Source organism: Schistocerca serialis, chromosome 2 (assembly GCF_023864345.2).
Source record: "Schistocerca serialis cubense isolate TAMUIC-IGC-003099 chromosome 2, iqSchSeri2.2, whole genome shotgun sequence".
NCBI lineage: Eukaryota > Metazoa > Arthropoda > Insecta > Orthoptera > Acrididae > Schistocerca > Schistocerca serialis.
In genome coordinates, this window is record NC_064639.1 from 243,189,044 (window position 1) to 243,213,563 (window position 24,520).

The 24,520-nt window shown below is 43.0% G+C and overlaps 1 protein-coding gene across 1 annotated transcript in view; it reads left to right on the forward strand.

The window, feature by feature from the left end:
• The window catches only part of LOC126456987 (protein Wnt-6-like), a 622,242-nt gene that overhangs the window by 592,498 nt on the left and 5,224 nt on the right, over positions 1 to 24,520 (forward strand). The window contains exon 4 of the mRNA XM_050092950.1: positions 15,717 to 16,024. Within this exon, the coding sequence (XP_049948907.1) occupies positions 15,717 to 16,024 (308 nt within the window). The remainder of the gene's footprint in view (positions 1 to 15,716; positions 16,025 to 24,520) is intronic.

A 24,520-nucleotide genomic window follows, 5' to 3' on the forward strand; every position in this document is an offset into this window, starting at 1 on the left:
CTTTTTACATTCGGTGTGTTGCACCTACTACTTTCCTAGTCGAATCTTCTCGTTTCTTATGTTATAAGTCCACTTCAATTTCAGCAGCTTTCTGAATATCTCATATCAAACACTTCGATTCTCCTCCTTTCCGATTTTCCCACTGTCCATGATTTACTCCCCTACAGTGTTCTGCTCGCGTAGTAACCTCTCACAAATTTCTTTCTGAAGTATCGGCTTGTGTTGGATACTGTATACTAGACTCCATTAAATGACAAATGCTCTCTTTCCCTGTGCCAGTCTGCTTCTTATATATTCTTTGATTCGTCTACTGTGTTTTATTTTGCTTTCACCGTAGCAGAGTTCCTACGGAGGCCTCTACTTTCATGTAAATTTTATTGATAATTTCTTTTCTGCTACTCATAATTAACTTGGTCTTTCTCTGCTTTACTTTCAATCCGTATTCTGTGCTTCTCAGTTAGTTTATTTCCTTCAACATGTCCTATAATGTTTCCTCACTTTCACCGAGGCTAGCAATGTCCTCAGCAAATCTTGTCATTGGTGTCTTTCCACCTTGAATTTTAATCCCACTCCAGTAGCTTCCTTTCATTTCTGTCTTTATTTCTTCCGTGTACTGGTTGAGCAGTAGCGGAGGAAGACTACATCGCTGGCTTCTTTTTAATCCGAGTGCTCTTCCGTTCTTAGTGTTCGCTCTTTAATCGTATATACCGGGTGATCAAAAAGTCAGTATAAACTTGAAAACTTAATAAACCACGGAATAATGTAGATAGAGAGGTAAATATTGACGCACATGCTTGGAATGACATGTGGTTTTATTAGAACCACCCCATATTGCTAGAAGCGTGAAAGATCTCTTGCGCGCGTCGTTTGGTGATGATCGTGTGCTCAGTCGCCACTTTCGTCATGCTTGGCCTCCCAGGTCCTCAGATCTCAGTCCGTAGGATTATTGGCTTTTGGGTTACCTGAAGTCGCAAGTGTATCGTGATCGACCGACATCTCTATGGATGCTGAAAGACAACATCCGACGCCAATGCCTCACCATATCTCCGGACATGCTTTGCAGTGCTGTTCACAACATTATGCCTCGACTACAGCTATTGTTGAGGAATGATGGTGGACATATTGAGCATTTCCTGTAAAGGACATCATCTTTGCTTTGTCTTACTTTGTTATGCTAATTATTGCTATTCTGATCAGATGAAGCGCCATCTGTCGGACATTTTTTGAACTTTTGTATTTTTTTGGTTCTTCTAAAACCCCATGTCATTCCAAGCATGTGTGTCAATTTGTACCTCTCTATCTACATTATTCCGTGATTTATTCAGTTTTCAAATTTATACTGACTTTTTGATCACCCGGTATAATGTATTCGGTAAAGTCTCATTAACGTGACTACTATCTGTGTTCGACGTCAACGGGCAATAACCACTAACAGACAGAAGGTGGTTGCACTAGCAGTGAAAAGTGTATAAAACGTTTCGGGGGACACGAAAAACAGTACAGTCGTTGTCATAATGCGGAAACAGAGCGATTTTTCTGTCGTCCACAAGGTCATGATTATTGGCTTTCGGGCGCAAGGTGGAAGCATTTCCGAAACAGCTAAGCTTGTAAACAGTTCATGTGCTGCCGTAGTTAAACTATATCGTGCATGGCCAAATGGTGCAATCCAAACCCGGCGCAGAGGCAACCGCGGTGTATCACCGGCCATAGATGACAAGGGTGAAAGACGCTGCCGCAATGTGTACAGGCGAACAGAAACTATTGAGCAAGCGACCGTTCAGATGAATCAAGAGGCTATCAACAGTGTCTTCTCAACCTACGTTCAGCCAACGTTGCTGCGTATGGACCCCTACAGCAGGCACGTGGTTCATGCATCCGTGCTGACAACTGTTTCGACGACAAAGGGTGGAATTTACACGACAGCACCGCAAGTTGACGTCCACTGACTGTCAATGGATGACCCTTTCAGATGAATCGCGTTTTGTGCTCCATCGAAGAGATGGCTGTTACCCCGTACGGCGTGAAACGTCTGAAAGCAAACACCCTGAAACAATCATCAGAAACGTTCAGACCAAAGGCGTTACCTGGATGATCTCGTCATTCAGGAAGGCACAATGAATGTACACAACTGTGTGTCTATCTTTGGGAACCATGTCCACTCCTACACACAGTTTGTTTTTCCTCGGCACGATAGTATCTACCAGCAGGACAATGCAACGTGTCAAACAGCTTGCAGTGTACTTGTGTGGTTCGAAGAGCACCAGAATGAGTTTACTGTACTCCCCTGTCCACCAAACTGCCCAGTTTTAAACCAAATCCAGAATCTATGGCACCATCTCGATCAGGATGTTCGCGCCAGGGATTCTCAACCGAGAAACCCAGCGCAGTTGTAGTCGGCATAGCAACACTTACCTGTCGGCAACTTCGAGAACCTCAATGACACTCTTCCTGCACGTCTCGCAGTTCGAAAATGGTTCAAATGGCTCTGAGCACTATGGGACTTAACATCTGAGGTCATCAGTCCACGCCGGCCGGAGTGGCCGAGCGCTTCTAGGCGCTACAGTCTGGAACCGCGCGACCGCTACGGTCGCAGGTTCAAATCCTGCCTCAGGAAGGATGTGTCTGATGTCCTTAAGTTAGTTAGGTTTAAGTAGTTCTAAGTTCTAGGGGACTGATGACCTCAGCAGTTAAGTCCCATAGTGCTCAGAGCCATTTGAACCATTCATCAGTCCCCTAGACTTAGAACTACTTAAACCTAACTAACCTAAGGACGTCACACACATCCATGCCCGAGGCAGGATTCGAACCTACGACAGTAGCAGCAGCGCAGTTCCGGACTGAAGCGCCTAGAGCCGCTCGGCCACAGCGGCCGGTCGTCTCACAGCGTCCGCGATGCAAAAGGTGTTTATTCAAGCTTTTGACAGGTGGTCACATTTATGTGATTGGGCAGTGTATATTACCCTCTTTTATAGGAGCTACACATGTTTTTCAGGGAATTTCAAACACCAAGCAACATGCACCGGTTTCCATTGTGGAGCTACAGTGGTGTTGTTTCATTACCATCGGCCTGAATGAGAGGCTATTTTGCAATTTTTCTCCTATTTCTATCCACTTGCTGCACAAAGACTGCGAGCTGCATTTTTCAAACAAGAAACACCAGCAAAAACCTACTTCTGCATCACACTGTCTGATTAGTGTTGTTTTCTTACGGAGTTTCTCATAGTCACTCCTGTTACGTAACGCTGAAATTGCATTACCAAGGAGGAATTATTCAGTGGTTTTTCGTCACTGATCAACAGTCTGTCACGTCACACAGCGGCGGATAGTGCCACTGCGCTTTGATTCAACTTTATTGCTTATATGCTGCAATGGCTCAGGTTCGTGTGTCATTTACGCCGTTTCGATTTGCATATGGCATCCGAGATACCAGAAATGTTCAAACCTCTTTAGTGCGATTTCATTTAATTTAATGGAAGCAAGAGTTTACTTGTTTTCCGAGTAATTGCTTTGTGGACATTTACATACAGACGATATTGCTGGAGTCCGCTATACCTGGTTTCGGTTCGTCGTTGAAGATGTTCTTTGGAAGAGCGTGTGACACCTTTTGCGCACGGCAGAGTCCATCTGACTGCAGAAATCGTGTTTGGAGTTTATGATAAGAATTAACATCAGAAGGTGACAAAGCAGATCCTTGATAATTGCTCACTGTCACAGGTACACTTTCCGATAAGCGTGCTGGGTATTTCCCTCTGCTCTTCTCTGCAACGCTAATGCAAGGGATCTTCATCGTGTTCTTTTACCAGTTACTCGACTGCAATAATTACCGCAGCCACGCGGTATTAGCCGAGCGGCCTGAGGCGCTGCAGTCATGGACTGTGTGGCTGGTCCCGGCGGAGGTTCGAGTCCTCCCTCGGGCACGGGTGTGTGTGTTTGTCGTTAGAATAATTTAGGTTAAGTAGTGTGTAAGGTTAGGGACTGATGACCTTAGCAGTTAAGTCCCATAAGATTTGACACACATTTGAACATTTGAATTACCGAATTTGCACCATATCCGTCGATAAGGCCCTACTTATAGACTGACAATTTCACATTGACTTGGAATGGATATTGAAAGACACGTTCAAAAAGAGCAAACAAATTGGATGGATCGCCTTTGCTTCTCAAAAAGTGTGTTGTTGTGATATTTGATAGCCAGTCGGCACGTATGCCGCCAGAGTACACAATGGTATTGAAGTATTCATTTATTTTTCCAAAATTCTCCGCGCTGACCATTACGTCCTGGTTCCTTAAATGTCTTCGTGTCGCTTACGGCCCTTGAAACTTTACTAGTGAGAGTTGATGCAACTGGCCCAGCGAATCTTGATAGTTTTCCTAAATACAAGCACAACTATGCCCTTCCGAGCTGTGGTTCAAGGCATTTAAAATAAGCTGCTCGACCATCCGTATAATTTTGACTTTTAGTGCATTACAGAACCTGTGTATATAACAGTACATACGGCAGTGGGGATGAAGTGGGAATGGGAAACTCAGTTCGAAAGCACCAGTATCGTATACATACACAGCCTGTTGATCCTGTTTGTTTCCCTTTTCTATTGTACACCAGTGTTGTAACTGGTTTCGTGCTGCGTTCCAACTCTTCCGGCCTTGCGTTCTTTTAATGTCTGCGTAATAATTACATAATTGTCTCCACTACTTTTCCACTAGGGTCTTCCATAGACGATTTACTTCGTTTGTTCTTTTTAGTACTTATTAATTTCATACATTTACTGTCTACTTTATTTTTTGTACTCTCCGATAGCACCACATTTAGAATGCTTCCAGTTTCTCCTTTCTCGGTTTTCCGATGATCCACCATTTCTAATTTGTTTTGTTTTAACCAGGAAGACAAAACAACAGTGTTCCTGGCTCCTGTTGCCAACACCGAAGGTCAGTTTAGGTGCGGTAGCTCTCTCTTTCACTCTAGTGAAGGCCACCAGCACTCTTAAAACTAAAAGAGTCCCTTTATATCTCTGTTAGCCACAATTTCTTCAGAATTTATTAACCAAAATATTTTATGCCTTTTGGCCTCCAGTGTTTCGCTTTGGAAGATTAAATGTGTTGCGGTTTAATCCCTGTACCATAGTTTACCCTTACGGGCTTTCTGGTGTATTTCTATCGTGCACAGTTGTTTCATGAAGTGCGCGTCATTAAACTGACCATGAATTTAATCTGCTTCCTGTTCAAATCTAGGATCACAGAACTTCTCTTTAAATATCATTTAGGCATCATTAGCTTGCCATTTTTGTTTTTTGTTTTCGGGTTTCCTAACTCAGCTGTGTAGTTTAGATCTTACAATCGCTTTAGTGCTAGATTGGAGGGGTGCCGGTCCAATAACTGCAGTCGTTATCCCTGCCGTGGCTGGTCTATCAACCAGGTGACCAGGACAAACAGCTGGTTTCCTCTGCTACTTTCCCACTGTCTCATAAGAATTTAATGGGATTCTGCAACGATCTTTGATGTCATTGTAGGGGATGATAGAGATTTCACAGCTACTTGCCTGTCTCGGTGAATGTAGGTGCTACAATTCTTGTCAAGAAGATAGAATAAAAGACTACGCAACTCCTCGAAGATATCAATGTAGGTGTAACAACAATAAACTAACAATTGCAGCAAATAAAACGGTGCACTTACTACTGAAAGACGAAGTTAAGAGAAAGGCCAGCAAATTAAAGAGCAAAGAGATGGATCATCTATAATAAAATATTTTCATATATGTAGCAACGTGTTGTGTAACACCTGTAATTTAAATGAAATAATTGTTTATTAAGCTTAGATAAAGTTTTACCTTACACACAACACAAACACCATGCACACAACACGTAGAAATAAGGAAGTAAAAGATGTACAACTAAATCACGTGTGACTTGTAACAAATGTAGTATAAGAGTAATACAGATACAACTCAACACACTTAAATTTGTCAGATGAATGTCAAAAATTCATTTTGCACATTAACCAGAATGCGATAGGCTCGTAGACTGCCAAACCGTCACACCCGAGATAGCTAGATAGTGGGACCTCTAATACGTTCTACATACTTTCCTACTATCTTTTATTTCTTCTTCTTAGATGCCAGAATCTAGTTAGTTTTACGACATTTTTCGAATTATAATATTCATGACTTAATATATCATAACGCCTTTCTATCTTTCTAAATTCCTATCTTGTACATATAAAATGCTAATATTTATGGAATATTCCGTCGATTTTTGGAGGAACATAGACAAGTTAAACACTCGAATAAACATTACAAATTTTCCACAAAAATATGTATTTAATAGTTCGTTATGAACCACCTTTCGACTTCTTAGGCAATCGTCAGACAACTTCCGTGACGATGGCCTAAGAAGCCGAAAGCAGTTTCCTAACGAACTACTAAATAAATTTTATTATGGAACATTAATACTGTCTATTCAAATTTTTGACGTAAATTGTTAATTTTAAGTATTCCCGTTTCTTAATTACTTTTAAGTCTCTAACTATTTAAAGCTGCAATACTGTTAATATTGTTCAAGAGTATAAAAAATAAGAAGAGAACAAATAGGTTTCACATTCTGTGTATGTACAATTTTATATTGTGAACATCCGACTTGTCTTAGTAACAAGATAGCAGGTCGTTTGTAAATGGCAGCAAATAAAACTAAAAAAAAAGAAAAAGATCGTAGTAACACCTACAGAGATTCTCCCCATCACACTGATAGCGAATCTCTGTACCTGGAATAACGCTTCCCTAGAGACTTTGCGCTCTCTAGTCTGCTCTGTACTCCGTATATCCCAGCTTCGGGATCTTCTACTCTATCAGACTCGTCAGTAAACCAGACTACGTAACCTGCACGAGATAATGGTTCCTTCTTCCACTGTTCACACCTTCCTACTATTATAGTGAAGGATTTATTGAAGCAGCTGTAAGTTACTGTATAGTCATTCACCATTGCCCCAACTATTTCTGTGTTTACCACATTCATTACTCTGGATGTCCTTCACATTTCCAGTTTTCAGCCTGTATGATCCTCCTGCTAAATCCATATAATGAAGTATGTCCAGTGTGGTATCCATGCTAGCATTATTCCCCCATACTGCAACTCCACAAATTATCAAAAGTCTGATTGCGGAGACGCGTACCCAATCCTCGTCCTTACTTCCACACAATGTTGTCCTCCAGACGTAGAACTGTCAGGAACTTCTTCCTCATTTCCCCATATGTATACCTGTCGCAATGGAACCCCTTTACTGAAACAAGCTTTCTTCGATTGTGTGAATCAATATATGACGGTTTGCTTGCTCTCGCCTTACTAATGTGCAGGTCACTCAGCCAGACTTGTCATCATATGGAGTTTTCTTTTTACAATATTTTCTTGCAATATTCAGTTATAGTTCATTGGCGGGTACGTACCAAGTAAGCTAGTCGCCTCAAAAGTCATTTATTTGCTTGAAGTGCTGACGACGAATCTATCCGCTATGCACTCGATATGTGCTGCCAATAGGGAAAGTGCAGGAGCAATAATCACTCGTTGACTGTTAGAGGAGTATCGAGTAAAGTCGTACTGCTCTGTCTTGTACCGGCTCCAAGCTAGCAATCCCGTCTTTTCTCCCTGCTCTATTGTGGACTTAAGTCCGAAACACCAACTGAGCCCTTAAAAAGGAATAAACTTGTTCATGAAACGTGAGAAACTCTCCCAATTCATCACTCCCAAAAGATCTCATAACTTATCTATCCTGTTCAAGCTCTCTGCACCTACATAGTTATCTGGGTTCCTACATGGAAATATCTTTGACTACTTCACAAATTTTGTTGTTAGGCAAGCTATTACTTTCTCTTCTACTATAAGGGTCGATAAAAAAGCTTCCGTTCGAAAGCCGTACAATCTAGAATCGGTATGCCAATCGGGCAAAATCGCCATGAGCATTGAGGCTACCGCCCCACCGACGCACCAGGTCGAAGATATCCGTTTGGTAAATCAGCTTTCTTGCTGCGTGCGGAAGTGCATAGCTCCATAACTGCTTGGTGCACATCCTCAACCGAAAGGAATCGTCGACCCTTCAAGGCAACTAGTAAAGCATCCAAGGCGTGATAATTGCATGAGGAAAGTTTACCACTATAAGGAGGATGCTCAGATGTCTCCCACTTGAGTTGCCGTAACTTCTTCATTACGACTAATGTGATACGGGAGGGTGCATTACCATGAAGCAACAGTACCCATTGGCGACCCATTCCAAAACGGTGCTTTTCGACAGACATGCTGCCCCATAAACGTTTTTAATTCTCAGATGGGTATCTTCCAGTGTTTTTTATTTGGCAGCCAAGAAAAGAAAAAGGCAAGTTGATCCTGTTTGGAAACACCTGGTAATAATGTCGCCATAGTTAAAGTTTCCGCACGTATCGCATGCCCGTCGGAAAGACACGATTCCCAAACGTATACCTTGCCCACATATCCTTCCCTATACACTGATGAGCCAGAACATTAAGACCACTGCTCACTGCGAAAATGAATGCCTCCTGGTGGCGTTGCGAGCACGTGACGCAGTAAGAAAAGAACGTAAGCGTAAGAGAGACGGATTGGCACTCATTCTAGCGAAGATACGGCTCCCAAATGCGGAAATCCACTGATATAATTACGCAACTGGCCATTAAAATTGCCACACCAAGAATATGACGTGCTACAGACGCGAAATTTAACCGACAGAAAGAAGATGCTGTGATATGCAAATGATTAGCTTTTCAGAGCATTCACACAAGGTTGGCGCCGGTGGCGACACCTACAACGTGCTGACATGAGGAAAGTTTCCAACCGATTTCTCATACACAAACAGCAGTTGACCGGTGTTGCCTGGTGAAACGTTATTGTGATGCCTCGTGTAAGGAGGAGAAAGGCGTACCATCACGTTTCCGACTTTGATAAAGGTCGGATTGTAGCCTATCACGATTGCGGTTTATCCAATGACTGTTAGCAGAATACGGAATCGGTGGGTTCAGGAGTGTAATACAGAACGCCATGCTGGATCCCAACGGCCTCGTGTCACTAGCAGTCGAGATGACAGGCATCTTATCAGTATGGCTGTAATGGATCGTGCAACCACGTCTCGATCCCTGAGTCAACAGATGGGGACGTTTGCAAGACAACAACCATCTGCACGAACAGTTCGACGACGTTTGCAGCAGCATGGACTATCAGCTCGGAGACCATGGCTGCGGTTACCCTTGACGCTGCATCACAGACGGGAGCGCCTGCGATGGTGTACTCAACGACGAGCCTGGGTGCACGAATGGAAAAACGTCATTTTTTCGGATGAATCCAGGTTCTGTTTACAGCATCATGATGGTCGCATCCGTGTTTGGTGACATCGTGGTGAACGCACATTGGAAGCGCGTATTCGTCATCGCCATACTGGCGTATCACCCGGCGTGATGGTATGGGGTGCCGTTGGTTACACGTCTCGGTCACCTCTTGTTCGCATTGACGGCACTTTGAACAGTGGACGTTACATTTCAGATGTGTTACGACCCATGGCTCTACCATTTATTCGACCCTGCGAAACCATACATTTCAGCAGGATAACGCACGACCGCATGTTGCAGGTCCTGTACGGGTTTTTCTGGACACACAAAATATTCGCCTGCTGCCCTGGCCAGCACATTCTCCAGATCTCTCACCAATTGAAAACGTCTGGTCAATGGTGGCTGAGCAACTGGCTCATCACAATACGCGAGTCACTACTCTTGATGAACTGTGGTATCGTGTTGAAGCTGCATGGGCAGCTGTACCTGTACACGGCATCGAAGCTCTGTTTGACTCAACGCCCAGGCGCATCAAGGCCGTTATTACGGCCAGAAGTGGTTGTTCTGGGTAGTGATTTCTCAGGAGCTATGCTCCCAAATTGCGTGTAAATGTAATCACATGTCAGTTCTAGTATAATATATTTGTCCAATGAATACCCGATTATCATCTGCATTTCTTCTTGGTCTAGCGATTTTAATGGTCAGTAGTGTAGTTTTGACAAAGGGCACATTGTTATGGCGCTGTGGCTGGAACTGAGAATTTCTGAAAAAACAATGCCGATCGCCTGTTGGCGTACTACTGTCGTGAGCGCCTAAAGAACGTGGTTGAAGGATGGTGAAAATAAGGAGTAGGCCGTATGGTTTTGGACGAGCATGACTCATCCAAAACATAAAGGTCGGAGGATCCCCCGTGTGTAATCGAGAATTAACATCAATCTGTGGCAAATCTGAAGAAAGTGTGCAATGCTGGCGCAGGCGCAAGTGCTTCGGAGCACATCTTTCAAAGGGCATTGTTGAACATTGTGCTCCACATCACAGGACCCCTAACTGTTCCAGTATTGACCCAAAGACATAACCAGTTATGATTCCAATGACACAGCATCATTGAATTGTCACCGTGGATCAATAGAAACGTGTCACCTGTCGAATGAACCGCATTCTTATTACACCAGGTCCATCTTTGGATCCTTACACGTCATGCAGGCGAATGGCTGCACGAAACATGCATCGGGTTCAGAAATGGTTCAAATGGCTCTGAGGACTATGGGACTTAACATCTGTGGTCATAAGTCCTCTAGAACTTAGGACTACTTAAACCTAACCAACCTAAGGACATCACACACATCCATGCCCGAGGCAGGATTCGAACCTGCGACCGTAGCGGTCGCGCGGTTCCGGACTGAGCGCCTAGAACCGCTAGACCACCACGGCCGGCAACATGCATCGGGCCACAGATGCAGGCCGGTGGGAGCAGAATTATGTTGTGGGGTATACTGAGTTGGGATTCCATACGATCTATGGTGCTAATCGAAGGCAACGTGGCAGCAATGAACTAACTGAATATGATTGTGGACTACGCACATCGATTTGTGCTTGAAGTCTCCCCCTATGGTGATGATAACTTCCAGCAGGATAATTGTTCGTGTTGCAAGGTCAGAATCGTGCTACAGTGGTTTGAGGGGCTTTATAATGAACTCATACTGATGTCTTGTCTAGCAAATGTGTCTGATCTGTAACCGTCGGAATATACACTGAAGCACCAAAGAAACTGGTATAGGCATGCGTATTCTAATACAGAGATATTTAAACAGGCAAATACGACTCTGTGGTCGGCAACCCCTATATAAGACAACAAGTGTCAGGCGCAGTTGTTAGATCAGTTACTGCTGCTACAGTGGCATATTACCAAGATTTAAGTGAGTTTGAACGTGGTAGATGGGACACAGCATCTCAGAGCTAGCGATGAAGTGGGATTTTCCCGTACGAATATTTCACGAAGTGTACCGTAAATATCAGGAATCCGATAAAACATTAAATCTCCGACATCCTTGTAGCCGGAGAAAGATCCTGCAAGAACGGAACCAACGACGATTGAAGAGAATCGTTCAACGTGACAGAAGTGCAACCCTTCCCCAAATTGCCGTAGATTTCAATGCTGGGCCATCGGCAAGTGTCAACGTGCGAACCATTCAACGAATCATCATCGATATGGGTTTTCGGAACCGAAGGCCCACTCGTGTACCCTTAATGACTGCACGACTCATAGCTTTACGCCTCGCCTGTGCCCATCAACACCGCCATTGGGCTGTTGATGACTGGAAACATGGTGCCTGGTCGAACGAGTCTCGCTTTAAATTGTATCGAGCGGATGGACGTGTACAGGTATGGAGACAACCTCATGAATCCATGGACCACGCATGTCAGCAGGGGAGTGTTCAAGCTGGTATAGGCTCTGTAATACAGTGGGGCGTGTGTTGTTGGAATGAGATGGGACCCCTGATACCTCTAGATATGCCTCTGACAGGTGACACGTACGTAAACATCCTGTCTGATCACCTTCATCCATTTATGTCCATTGTGAATTCACATGGACTTGGGCAATTTCTGCAGGACAATGCGACACCCCACACGTCCAGAATTGCTACAGAGTTGGTCCAGGAACACTATTCTGAATTTAAATACTTCCGATGGCCACCAAACAGCCCATTCGTGAACATTATTGAGCATATCTGGGGTGCCTTGCAACTTGCTGTTCAGAAGAGAACTACACCCCCTCGTACTCTTACCGATTTATGGACAGCTCTGCAAGGATTCATGGCGTCAGTTCCCTCCTGCACTACTCCAGATATTAGTAGAGTCCATTTCACGTTGTGTTGTGGCACTTCTTCGTGGTCGCAGGGACCCTACACGATATTAATCAGGTTCACCTGTTTCTTTGGCTCTTCAGAGTATATCGAGCACCAGTTGCGTGACAATAAATCACTATCCCCTAATCTGCGGTAACTGCTTGACCTGTTCGTAGACATCTGGTGCTAGGTACTTCTGGTATTATATCAAGCAGAGTCTTTGTTGTACTGTGATTGAGATGTGGAACAACACGCTACCAAACAGGTGGTCATAATGTTTTGTTTCATCGGTGTATACCCGAATCAGAGTCGTGCTACGTTGCAATAGGTTGCAGCAACGCCCTCAAATGGAAATCGGCTTCAAATGTTTGTGATTGTCCCTTTTACTCCCCTCCACTCCTCCTCCTGCACCTTCCTATAGGTTTAGTTAGTTAGTTACATGTTTCATAGATCATTTTATCTAAATTATGTGGAACGAGTCAGTTTATGGGTATGTGTACATGACTGGTATTAACGTTAATGAAGAAAGTATTATTTTTATTCGCACCCCATGCAACTACACTTAATTTTTATAAATATTTCACAAAATATTATTTTTGCCACCAGTTTTTAAGTAGAAATTCGTCAATGAAACAGAAAGAGCTGTGAAGAAGAAAAGATTTTAAATTAGATTTAATACTTGCTTCGCTACCTGTCATACATTTTCTGCTATTGGGCAAATGATCGAAAATTTTCGTTGCTGCTTATTGGGCTTATTTCTGAGTCACTAACTGTTTTAACAACGCGTAGTACAGGTCGTTGTTCCCTTTAGTGTTGTACGTGTGGACGTCACTGTTCTTCTCAAACTGTGATGGTTTATTTGTGACGAATTTCATTAGTGAATATATGTTTTGCGACGGCGCAGTTAAATTGTTTGCTCCACAAAGAGGTACCTACATGACGTCTGTGGGTGAACACCACATATTATTACTACTGTTCGCTTTTGTACAATCAGTACTATCTTTGTAAGTAAATATGTAAAATACGTCAGGAGGTTTGTACGTGTGCTTACGACATCAGTATTTGTGTTGCTGAACTTAACTGTTTGAAAAGCTCAACAATACGCTTCTTCCACTTTAAGTTTTCACCAGTATGTAAAACCAAAGATTTGGAGCAATGTACCCTATTTACCGACTCCTGCTTATGCGCTACATCGATCGTTGGTACGAATCTATTTGTTGTTATAAACTGAACGTAGTGTGATTTTGCAAAATTTTGGGAGAGTCCATTACCAGACAGCCAGTAATAATTGCTTGCCAAATACCAGTTACCATCTCTTTTGTTGCCTTCTCTCTAATGGGTTTTATTACAACACTAGTGTCGTCTGCAAAAGTCCCAACTTTGCTTGCTGAATGTTATGCAGAAAGTCATTCAAATATACAGGGTGGTCAATTGATAGTGACCGGGCCAAATATCTCACGAAATAAGCATCAAACGAGAAAACTACAAAGAACGAAACTCGTCTAGCTTGAAGGGGGAAGCCAGATGGCGCTATGGTTGGAACGCTAGATGGTACTGCCATAGGTCAAACGGATATCAGCTGCGTTTTTTTTAAAATAGGAACCCCCATTTTTATTACATATTCGTGTAGTACGTAATGAAATATGAATGTTTTAGTTGGACCACTTTTTTCGCTTTGTGATAGATGGCGCTGTAATAGTCACAAACGTATAAGAACGTGGTATCACGTAACATTCCGCCAGTGCGGACGGTATTTGCTTCGTGATACGTTACCCGTGTTAAAATGGACCGTTTACCAACTGCGGAAAAGGTCGATATCGTGTTGATATATGGCTATTGTGATCAAAATGCCCAACGGGCGTGTGCTATGTATGCTGCTCGGTATCCTGTACGACATCATCCGAGTGTCCGGATCGTTCGCCGGATAGTTACGTTATTTAAGGAAAGAGGAAGTGTTCAGCCGCATGTGAAACGTCAACCACGACCTGCAACAAATGATGATGCCCAAGTAGGTGTTTTAGCCGCTGTCGCGGCTAATCCGCACATCAGTACCAGACAAATTGCTCGAGAGTCGGGAATCTCAATAACGTCGGTGTTGAGAATGCTACATCAACATCGACTGCACCCGTACCATGCTTCTATGCACCAGGAATTGCATGGCGACGACTTTGAACGTCGTGTACAGTTCTGCCACTGGGCACAAGAGAAATTACGGAACGGTGACAGATTTTTTGCACGCGTTCTATTTAGCGACGAAGCGTCATTCACCAACAGCGGTAACGTAAGCCAGCATAATATGCGATATTGGGCAACGGAAAATCCACGATGGCTGCGACAAGTGGAACATCAGCGACCTCGGCGGGTTAATGAATGGTGCGGCATTATGGGAGGAGGGATAATTGGCCCCCATTTTATCGATGGCAATCTAAATGGTGCAATGTATGCTGATTTCTTACGTAATGTTCTACCTATGTTAGTACAAGATTTTTCACTGTATGACAGGATGGCGATGTACTTCCGACATGATGGATGTCCGGCACATAGCTCGCTTGCGGTTGAAACGGTACTGAATAGCATATTCAGGTGGATTGGTCGTCGAAGCACCATACCATGGCCCTCATGTTCACCGGATCTGACGTCCCCGGATTTCTTTCTGTGGGGAAAGTTGAAGGATATTTCCTATCGTGATCCACCGACAGCGCCTGACAACATGCGTCAGCGCATTGTCAATGCATGTGCGAACATTACGCCAGGTGAACTACTCGCTGTTGAGAGGAATGTCGTTACACGTATTGCCAAATGCATTGAGGTTGATGGACATCATTTTGGGCATTTATTGCATTAATGTGGTATTTACAGGTAATCACACTGTAATAGGGTGCGTTCTCAGAAATGATAAGTTCACAAAGGTACATGTCTGACATTGGAACAACCGAAATAAAATATTCAAACGTACCTACGTTCTGTATTTTAATTTAAAAAACCCACCTGTTACCAACTGTTCGTCTCAAATTGTGAGCCATATGTTTATGACTATTACAGCGCCATCCATCACAAAGCGAAAAAAAGTGGTCCAACTAAAACATTCATATTTCTTTAGGTACTACACGAATATGAAACAAAAAATGAGGGTTCCTATTTAAAAAAACACAGTTGCTATCCGTTTGACCAATGGCAGCGCTATCTAGCAGGCCAACCATAGCGCCATCGTGATTCCCCTTTCAAGCTAGACAAGTTTGGTTCTTTGTAGGTTTTTCGTTTGACGCTTACTTCGTGAGATATTTGGCCCGGTCACGATCAATGGAGCACCCTGAATATAAGGAACAGGAATGGACAAAAACATTTGACCCTGTGGACTCACTTCGTGATTTTTTTTTTCAGTCACCAATATTTTCTTTCCTTTGGACATCGTTTGAATTATCAGAACAGCCTTCCGCTTTATTTATCCGTAAACCATGCTGTGTGATAAATATGCTGTCCTTCCCTTTCGACAGTTCTAAGTTCACATTCGCTTCTCGAAAGGCATTAGTGCGACACGGTTTGGCGGTTGGCAGGTAGCGGCCGCATGGGACCGCTGCCACCCGAGCACCCGGCGTCGGTGCTGCCGCCGGGGGCGGCGGGGGCGTCTGCGGGGGCGCCTTCGATGGCGGCGGCGCTGCCCCCGGGTGCGGGGGCGCACCAGCAGCTGCCGCAGCCGCAGCAGCCGGGACAGGCCGCCGAGGGCGAGTGGCAGTGGGGCGGCTGCGGCGACAACGTCAACTTCGGCTACCGCCGCTCCAAGGACTTCATGGACGCGCCCTACCGCCGGCGCTCCGACATCAAGACTCTCGTCAAGCTGCACAACAACGACGCCGGCCGCCTGGTGAGTAGGCAGCCCCGCGCTACACGCACTGGTTTGTCGATGGGTGAAGGGGGACGGAACGGTTCAGAACTTCCCTAGTGCGGTGGCGCTCGTTTCCGATCTGGCCGGTTCAAATTGAGGTGGTGGAAGAAAATATCTTTGTCGTCAGTATTTGGCAGGAAATGGAGAGAGAGGCGCTGGAACACAGTTCCTGATCACCCGACTTAGCATCAATGTCTTGGATTGAATTCGAAACCGTACTGTCTCGTGAAGTGATAGCGTGTGACACTCACCTATCGGTCGGATGGGAGCGCTAACAAGGGGAGGCCACGACGTTTGGAACGCGGATTTATTGCATACTTCGTACACTCGTGGTACTCCATGAGGACAACAAAATGTGTAAGCAGTAGCGCGTACTTCTCAAGCGCTATTGAAAAAATCGCAAGATAATTTCGGTCGTGAAATATATACCTGTGCGTGGCCATTTTTACCATGAAGCCGCGGCAGCTGAGTGGTTAGCGTTCAAGCCCCAAAATCACTGGATCGAGTCCCGTTCGTCTGCTTCTTCTTCCTTTATTTTCAACACAGTCATTTTCTTTACTATGTATATTACAATTGATATAATGGGGAAAATACGTGTAATCGGATGAAATTTTATTAAATTTGCAATGTTATTTGGCAGTCTACTAATTTTTATTATACGCAAATAATGTAATATCCATAACTATCGACTAGTAAACGACCAAACGCATAAAGTGATACTGAAAATGTATATTTGTCCGTGATTTGAGAAATCCCTTATACCTGGAAGGAGCCCGAAACTACTTGTTACCTCCAAGTTTTGACAGGCACAGACGGCTTCCGAAAGATGTACAATTAATCGTCGCTTTCGACATTATGAGTACAAGTTGCAGGATGGTTTTTTCGTAAAAACATGGAAAACAAAGTTAAACAACACCTGCCGCATTGAATAAATGCTATGTTTCCGCATAGGCAAGGTCTTTTGGCGTTTTCCGTGGAAAAACAAACCTCGTTAACATTTTCAAAAATCTCTCTTTCAGACGATAATTTGGAAGCAAACCACGCACAACGCAGTATTTCCTCAAAAATCGGTGCTGATAATTGGTTATGCAGTATCGAGTGTATTTTAATAGCGTCTTCCGAGAAGCAATTCTCGTTCTCTTTCGATTAAATACGAACAGATCTGAAGACACGGACAACATACATTTTTTGTATCACTTCATGCGTTTGGTCGTTTACTAGTCGATAGTTATGAATATTATATTATTTGTGATAATAAAAATTAGTAGACTGCCAAATAACATTGTAAATTTAATAGAAGTTCATCCGATTATACGTATTTTCCCATTATATCAATTGTAATATAAATAGTAAAGAAAATGACTGTGTTGAAAATAAAAAAAATAAAAACTGACTAACGGAACTCGTTCCAGCGATCCAGTAGCTTGAACGCCAACAACTTTTTTTAAAAAAGAACATTTTGTTCTATATTGTTCGTTGAATTTGTTCAGGGCGGACGTCCGATGACACCCGTTCAGTTTGTTCATTGATCTTTTCGATCAGTTTTATTTGTTAGAAGGGGTAGCTAACGCTCTGACCGAACACGCTTTTTTTTTTTTTTTTTTTTTTTTTTTTAATTCTCATTTTGCTCTATATTGGTCGATGAATTTGTTCGTGGCGGACGTCAGACGACAGCCGTTCAGGTTCTTTGTTGATCCGTTCACTCAGTTTTTTTATTACAGAGGGAAGTTAACCCTCTGACCGAGCACGCTGAGCTACCGTGCCGGCAATACACGCTGAGCTACCGTGCCGGCAGCACTCAGCTACAGCCGCTTCATGGTAAAACTGGCCACACAGAGATTGTATATTTGACGCCGAAATTATCTTGCGATTTTCTAAGTAACGCTTGAGAAGTACGCGCTACTGGTTACACAGTTTGTTGTCCTCATGGAGTACTACGACTGTATGAAGTTTACAGTAAATCCGCGTTCCAAACGTTGTGGCCTCCCCTTGTAAGACCGGTGGAACATCGACACCACACTTTGCACACACCCACCAGTAAACTACACTCATCAGATGCGCGTTAAGACACAACTCTTTTACACCACAGGAGAAGGTGTTTATTTTTTTCACAGGAGAAGAACAACGAAGGCTTGGCATCTGCCACAAGGCTTCATATACGAATCTCTTGCATTTGGTAAATGACCACCATTACTCATTTATCATCTTCTGCCCATTTGCTGTTCTTTAAGTTTTCTCCAAGTTTCACAGTCTTAAGCTTTTCACATCTAAGTTTGTCTCGTTTATTTTCTGCCGTCGTCAACCCATATTTCATTAGATCATCATCTAGGTTATTTCGTATCGCAACTTAGATCAAAGTGTCTCCTTCTTCCATCTCCCATCATTTCATATCCTTACACACCTAGCCCATCTCCATATCAGTTTCATAACGTTGACCGTGGAGTCCTCTAATTCTATATTTTCTGTTATACATTTGGCTCTTTCCTGTCACATCTTGTTAAGTCCAACATGATCTCTCCATTGCTCAATGCGCTACTGTAAACTTAGAATTGCTTGCACATAAGAGGTCCATGTTTGACTTCCGTAAGCTAATTTGCAGGTGCATACTAGTTTCGTGTATGGCACATTTTGAACTACAGCTACTTATTGAGCAGGTAACTGTTTCATTGACAATGTGACAGCGGCTTGAGTAATAAGTAGCTGCAAATTACAACTGATAGTGAAAGCAGTACTCCATGACGGTAGAGAGTCTAGTTCTTTAGCAAAATGTAGGATCGATGTTGTCTAACACACAGCACCACAATCGCTTTTGGACCAGAAGGAAAGGCATACTAAGCGTATCCAATACGTGGGCTTTAGAATGTTCTGACTGAGTATTAAATCAAATACAACTAGAGACAGTTGCGACCAGTCGTTCATAAAATTCACGTTAGTTTCATAAAATGCTTCCCGAGCCTTTTCTGGCACAGCTTCAGATTAGCGTCGCAGACGTTAAGCTATTCAGACTTACAGCCTAATGACTAGCGTAGGTATCCGTAATTACATTTCAGATAGACAGTCATCCTGCATACCTCTTGTTTTATACCATTTATTTGTACAATCTAATATTTATTTTACGTATTTGCAAATTTGTTATTTTGGGTAACACACCTGCACCAACGATACGTGGAGAAGTGTCAACTAGCATGCGTCTTCTGCCACCTTTTCCGCATACACCTTCGGGAACAACATGTGACTATACTACGAACAAAATTGCGTCGATATACTTCAGGGTGACTCTTTGTATGAAACCTCTTTTAAATCCTTTATAATTTTTCTTAAGCTACCTCCTAGTTTTGTTACTTCCCATGTGCAGTTAAGCTTGGGGAAATTTGGGGTCGGTGGAAGAAGGGGAATGGACGCCTTTGAGCTGTCAAAACCCCAAAAACTTAGAAAATGAAGTAAACGAGTCGACTTCGGCAAATATTACTTCTGCAGGCCAGAGCCACTGATTACCTAATATAGGCAGTCTGTTTACTCCATTCCCCTGAACGGGCTCTCATTTCAGACATCGTATTGTGACTGGATAGTGACACCAATTCCAGGTCGCAATGTGACAGTTCAACGACAGGTAAAGAAAGGGCAAGAGCGCGCCTAGCCGTTCCTTTTGACGCATCGAGTCAGACCACCCCACTCGTTCTTCGTTTTCGAGGCAAGATGGCAGTCATAATGAGTGCAGTGTCTTGATCTTTACTCCTTTTATAAAAGAGAATTTATTTCCAAAGGTAATACAAACATGAAATAACTGGAAACAATCTGCCATCTGTCAAACGAACGCTAATAGTTTTTTGTTACAATTTCCAGATGTGTAAATTAACTGAGAACCAGTATCTTACACTAGCAGAGCAGCGAGTAACGATTTGCTGGTAGAAAGCAGTCATCCCGATATAAGAATTGCTAAGTGGACTGAGAACCTGCATAACAAAATTAGAAGTTCCGTATCAAAATCTGAGGCAGCTAAAGAAATATGCTGAACTTTTCGGACATCCTGCGATCTTTCTTGATGAAACAACGTGTTGTGGAATATTTTTCTGTGCTCCTGAGGCTATTCGTCATGCAAGATGGATGGTAAACTATTTTTTGTTTGAAAATGTTTGTACTCTGTGATGAATTTTTATTACCCCCTCCAGAAGAGCGCATAATTCCTTAAGTTTATATTTTACCTATTGCTGCGTACATCGAATTGAGCCTCTATGTCTCTTCTCCAGTCGAAGCACTGTATTTATATTTCACATTTATTTCAAAATTTAATAAATAGCAGTCTGTTGATCCTGTTAGTTGGAAATTTGGAAATTTGTGGTAAGGTCTTATGGGACCAAACTGCTAAGGTCATCGGTCCCTAAGCTTAAACGCTACTTAATCTAACTTAAACTAACTTACGCTAAGGACAACACACACATCCATGCCCGAGGGAGGACTCGAACCTCCGACGGGGCGAGCCCCACGGACCGTGACAGGGTGCCTAGATCACTCGGCTGCCCCGTGCGGCTCCTGTTAGTCTCGCGTGCTTAAACAAAAACTGAAAAATCAGTTATGATGCCTGCTCTTGAATCTGTCGCCTTGGAAACAAAAACGAAAAAGACGGATTATTGAATGGTGAGGCGGAATAATAAGATACAAACATTGAAAGGGATGAAGTATGAATCGGTCAAATCATAGAAATTATCCATAATAGCACTTAGTTGTTTTTTTCTAATAAAATAGCCTCTTTTTTATCAGAGTTTCCTTGAAGGACTAGTTCCTTATCGTCAAATCCTTCGCAGTGACATCAGAAATCAATATTTCAGTAAGACTTGATATATGGTTCAAGTCAAAGTAGTCCCACACTCAGGCAATGAGTATTGGGGAGCCGATGCAGGAATCCTACATCGCCGCTCTTGGCAATGTCCTAGTGGAAGTGGTCTGCCTTTCTTTCCTCCGACCTGTTATGAAGTGTCAAATGTGTGTCTGCGTGGTGTGTATGAGTATGACGAGAGCTTATACAGTTTAGTGTTGGGTTTCTGTTGTGAGGCATGAAGGGAAGGGTGAGATTGAAACACGGTGCCGGCACATACCTTACTCCTCTCGAATGTCACCAACGGTGACACCGTTTAATGTCCCCATAAAACGGACGGATCACCATAACTACCGGCTGGGGTGGCCGAGCGGTTCTAGGTGCTACAGTCTGGAACCGCGCGACCACTACGGTTGCAGGTTCGAATCCTGCGTCGGGCATGGATGTGTGTGATGTCCTTAGGTTAGTTAGGTTTAAGTAGTTCTAAGTTCTAGGGGACTGATGACCTTAGACGTTAAGTCCCATAGTGCTCAGAGCCATTTGAACCATCACCATAACACCGTTACTTGCCTTCACTTAATAAGACGCTGCTGAGAGGTGTGGAACTTAATCCAAGACAGTAGAGGAGAGACTGGTGATCAGGAACTTTACGTCATCACCTCTTCTCCCCTTGTCGGCCAAATATTGGCAGTGTAAATTCTCAACCATCAGGGTAACAACGGGCTTACCACCGCGTCGAGAGTGACCACACAGCCGTGAGCTAGCGTATGGAGGCGGGTCTTTACCTAGTTAATAAACTGAAAGCTGTAAATCAACTGGTTGAGAGGCGTCAAACTCATAGAGGACTACGACAGATTCCTTCAAAAAAGTAACATAACGATGAAGGGTGTGCTTCAGATTGTATCTGAGTATCATCACAACTTTTCAGTGCATAGGAAAAGAGAATACGAATTACGATTTTTAAAAATGCACGTGATGTTCTTGCCATATCTCCATACCTCCATATATGTTATAAACATGTTCGCATGTTCAACATATCCTCCTCACCTTCTGGATCGATTTCATCCGGACTTTGTACACATTTTACTAACTGTGTGGAAAGAAGTAGGGTGGGAGTAAAAGCCACCCACCTCCCATTGGAATGGGGTTGGGTGTGAAAGCAGGTGATGGACAGAGAGAAGGGGGGTGAGGATGTGTACAAGCAAAGGGGGAGCAGAGTGACAGAGAGAGGGGAGGAAGAAATGGACAAATAGAGGATGCAAGGAGGAGATAGAAAGGGGAGGAGGAGGTGGACAGAAAGAGGGGAAGAAGGAGACAATGAGAGAGAGGAGGGGGCCGGAGATGGAATAATAGTGGATTGGAATAAATAAACACCCGGCAATGCTGAGTTTCTCGGGTAGTTTTAGATGTAAACTTTGTGCAAAATAGTATTTTTGGTTGTACTATTAAAGTTAATGCAAAAATAGTAATAAGTAATTTGAATATATTAGAGCTATTGGTTTCTCCGCTGCCGGTCCGTCTGTAAAACACGCTTAAAGATTAAAAAATGAGTGAGTTTTATATTTGATTTTTCATGTATCGACAAAGAGATATCCTTTCGCTATTAGAGCTCAAATTACAAACAATTCATTGTTTCTTGCAATAAACCCAAACGGTTGCAAGCACAAAGAAAATATCCGAACTTTAGTAGTAGGAGTCACCCCAACCTACAACGACAATGCCGGCCGCTGTGGACGAGCGGTTCTAGGCGCTTCAGTCTGGAACCGCGCGACCGCTACGGTCGCAGGTTCGAATCATGCCTCGGGTATGTATGTGTGTGATGTCCTTAGGTTAGTTAGGTTTAAGTAGTTCTGAGTTCTAGGGGACTGATGACCTCAGATGTCATGTCCCATAGTGCTCAGAGCCATTTGAACCATTTTTACAACGACAATCATATGGGATTTTCCTCGTCATACTGCAGCAGACATACTGTTATTCTTCCACTTGTGAGTCACAGTGAAAGCTCCTGGTAAACTGCTATGTAGAAGATCCGTACCACCTGGTTATAACGGTCTAGACTTCGAAACGATAGTGGATTAAATATAAACTTTGTAACGCACGCAGCATTACAAATTTTTTCCTTTGAAAGTTAGGTCCAACTACCCGAGGCGCCATGAACACCGAATTTGCCGACACTAAACAGTGTTATGATACGGGGATTCTAGAAAGAGGACTGGCCCAGACACGGTCAACTAATTTGGGCTGCATTTGATAACTCGCTTGTGTAGCACCTAAAATGAAGGACTATAAGAAATCAAGAATCACTAACGCCTGCTTCCACCTTAGGTGTGCAGTCGACTCAAAATTGACGGAATAAGCAGATAACTGAAACATCAGCGTTTTTTGTAATCGTGTATGAGGTCCGAGAACACTTATTTTCCGTGAAACAAAGAAAATAAACATTTACCACTGGCACTTATGTACGCATAATGTTGGGGTGTGGAGGATCTTCGTTCGATTCGTATACACATTCTGTAGTATTTTTTATGTGTATTTTTCCCCATGTGGAAATTGTTGAGGATAGGTGAATTAATAAGTGAAAAATAACAAAGTTGATAAATAACTATGTCAAATAATGTAAATGAGTGAAGAATCAATATTTTAAAACTCGTTTATGACAACAACTGCGGCAGCCCAACGATAGTTTAATTTCAGGAGGTTCGTAACTGTAGTTCGCTCCTGGAAACATGGTAGGAATAACAAACCATTGTTCATTTATGATAAACTTCCAGCACCGATTTTTCAATCGTTGCAATGAGTGGTATGCATCAAAATTAATTCCCGAAAAAGAAATATTTTGAAATGTAAACTAAGTCTGTTTTTCGCCAAATTTTCCAGAGAAACGTTGTAGTTACTCGCAGACTGCTTTCATCAGATGCTCTAATTTTCGCAAATACATTTGCTTTGAGCTTTTTATGAGCATTTTTATGAACTTAATAGTTGTCCGAAGGAATGTGAGAATATGTAACATAATGAGTGAAAGAGTTATTGTTAAACGAGCGGAATTAAAAATTTTAATTCTTCACTTGTCCCAGTTGTTTTAGAAATTTGTTTACCTAACTTCGTATTATTACGTACTGATGTACTTACATTATTAACACTCCTGCGTCCACCAATTTTGATACAGATAAAAACAGTTTTAAAAATACTGCAGAATGTATATAGAAATGGGACTCAGAAGTTTCACTTGCTGGCCATTTAACTGGGCCGTTTGTCAGCGCCGCTTCCGTTGAAGAGTGACAACATTGCGGGTACACAACCGGCAGTCGGAAAAGTTTATTTTCTCGACATTTTGGAAAATATGCGTTTAAGGCCCAAAAAAATGGTTCAAATGGCTCTGAGCCCTATAGGAGTTAACATCGGAGGTCATCACTCCCCTAGAGCTTAGAACTACTTAAACCTAACTAACCTGAGGACATCACACACATCCATGCCCGAGGCAGGATTCGAATCTGCGACGATATAGGTAGCGCGGTGCCAGACTGAAGTGCCTAGAACCACTCGGCCACACCGGCTGGCTAAGGCCCCTATATATAATTATGAAAATATTCCGTTTTTCAGCTGTCTACCCATCTCTTCAATTTCGAATGGATTGCACGTCATAAACTTCACGGGTGATTTTC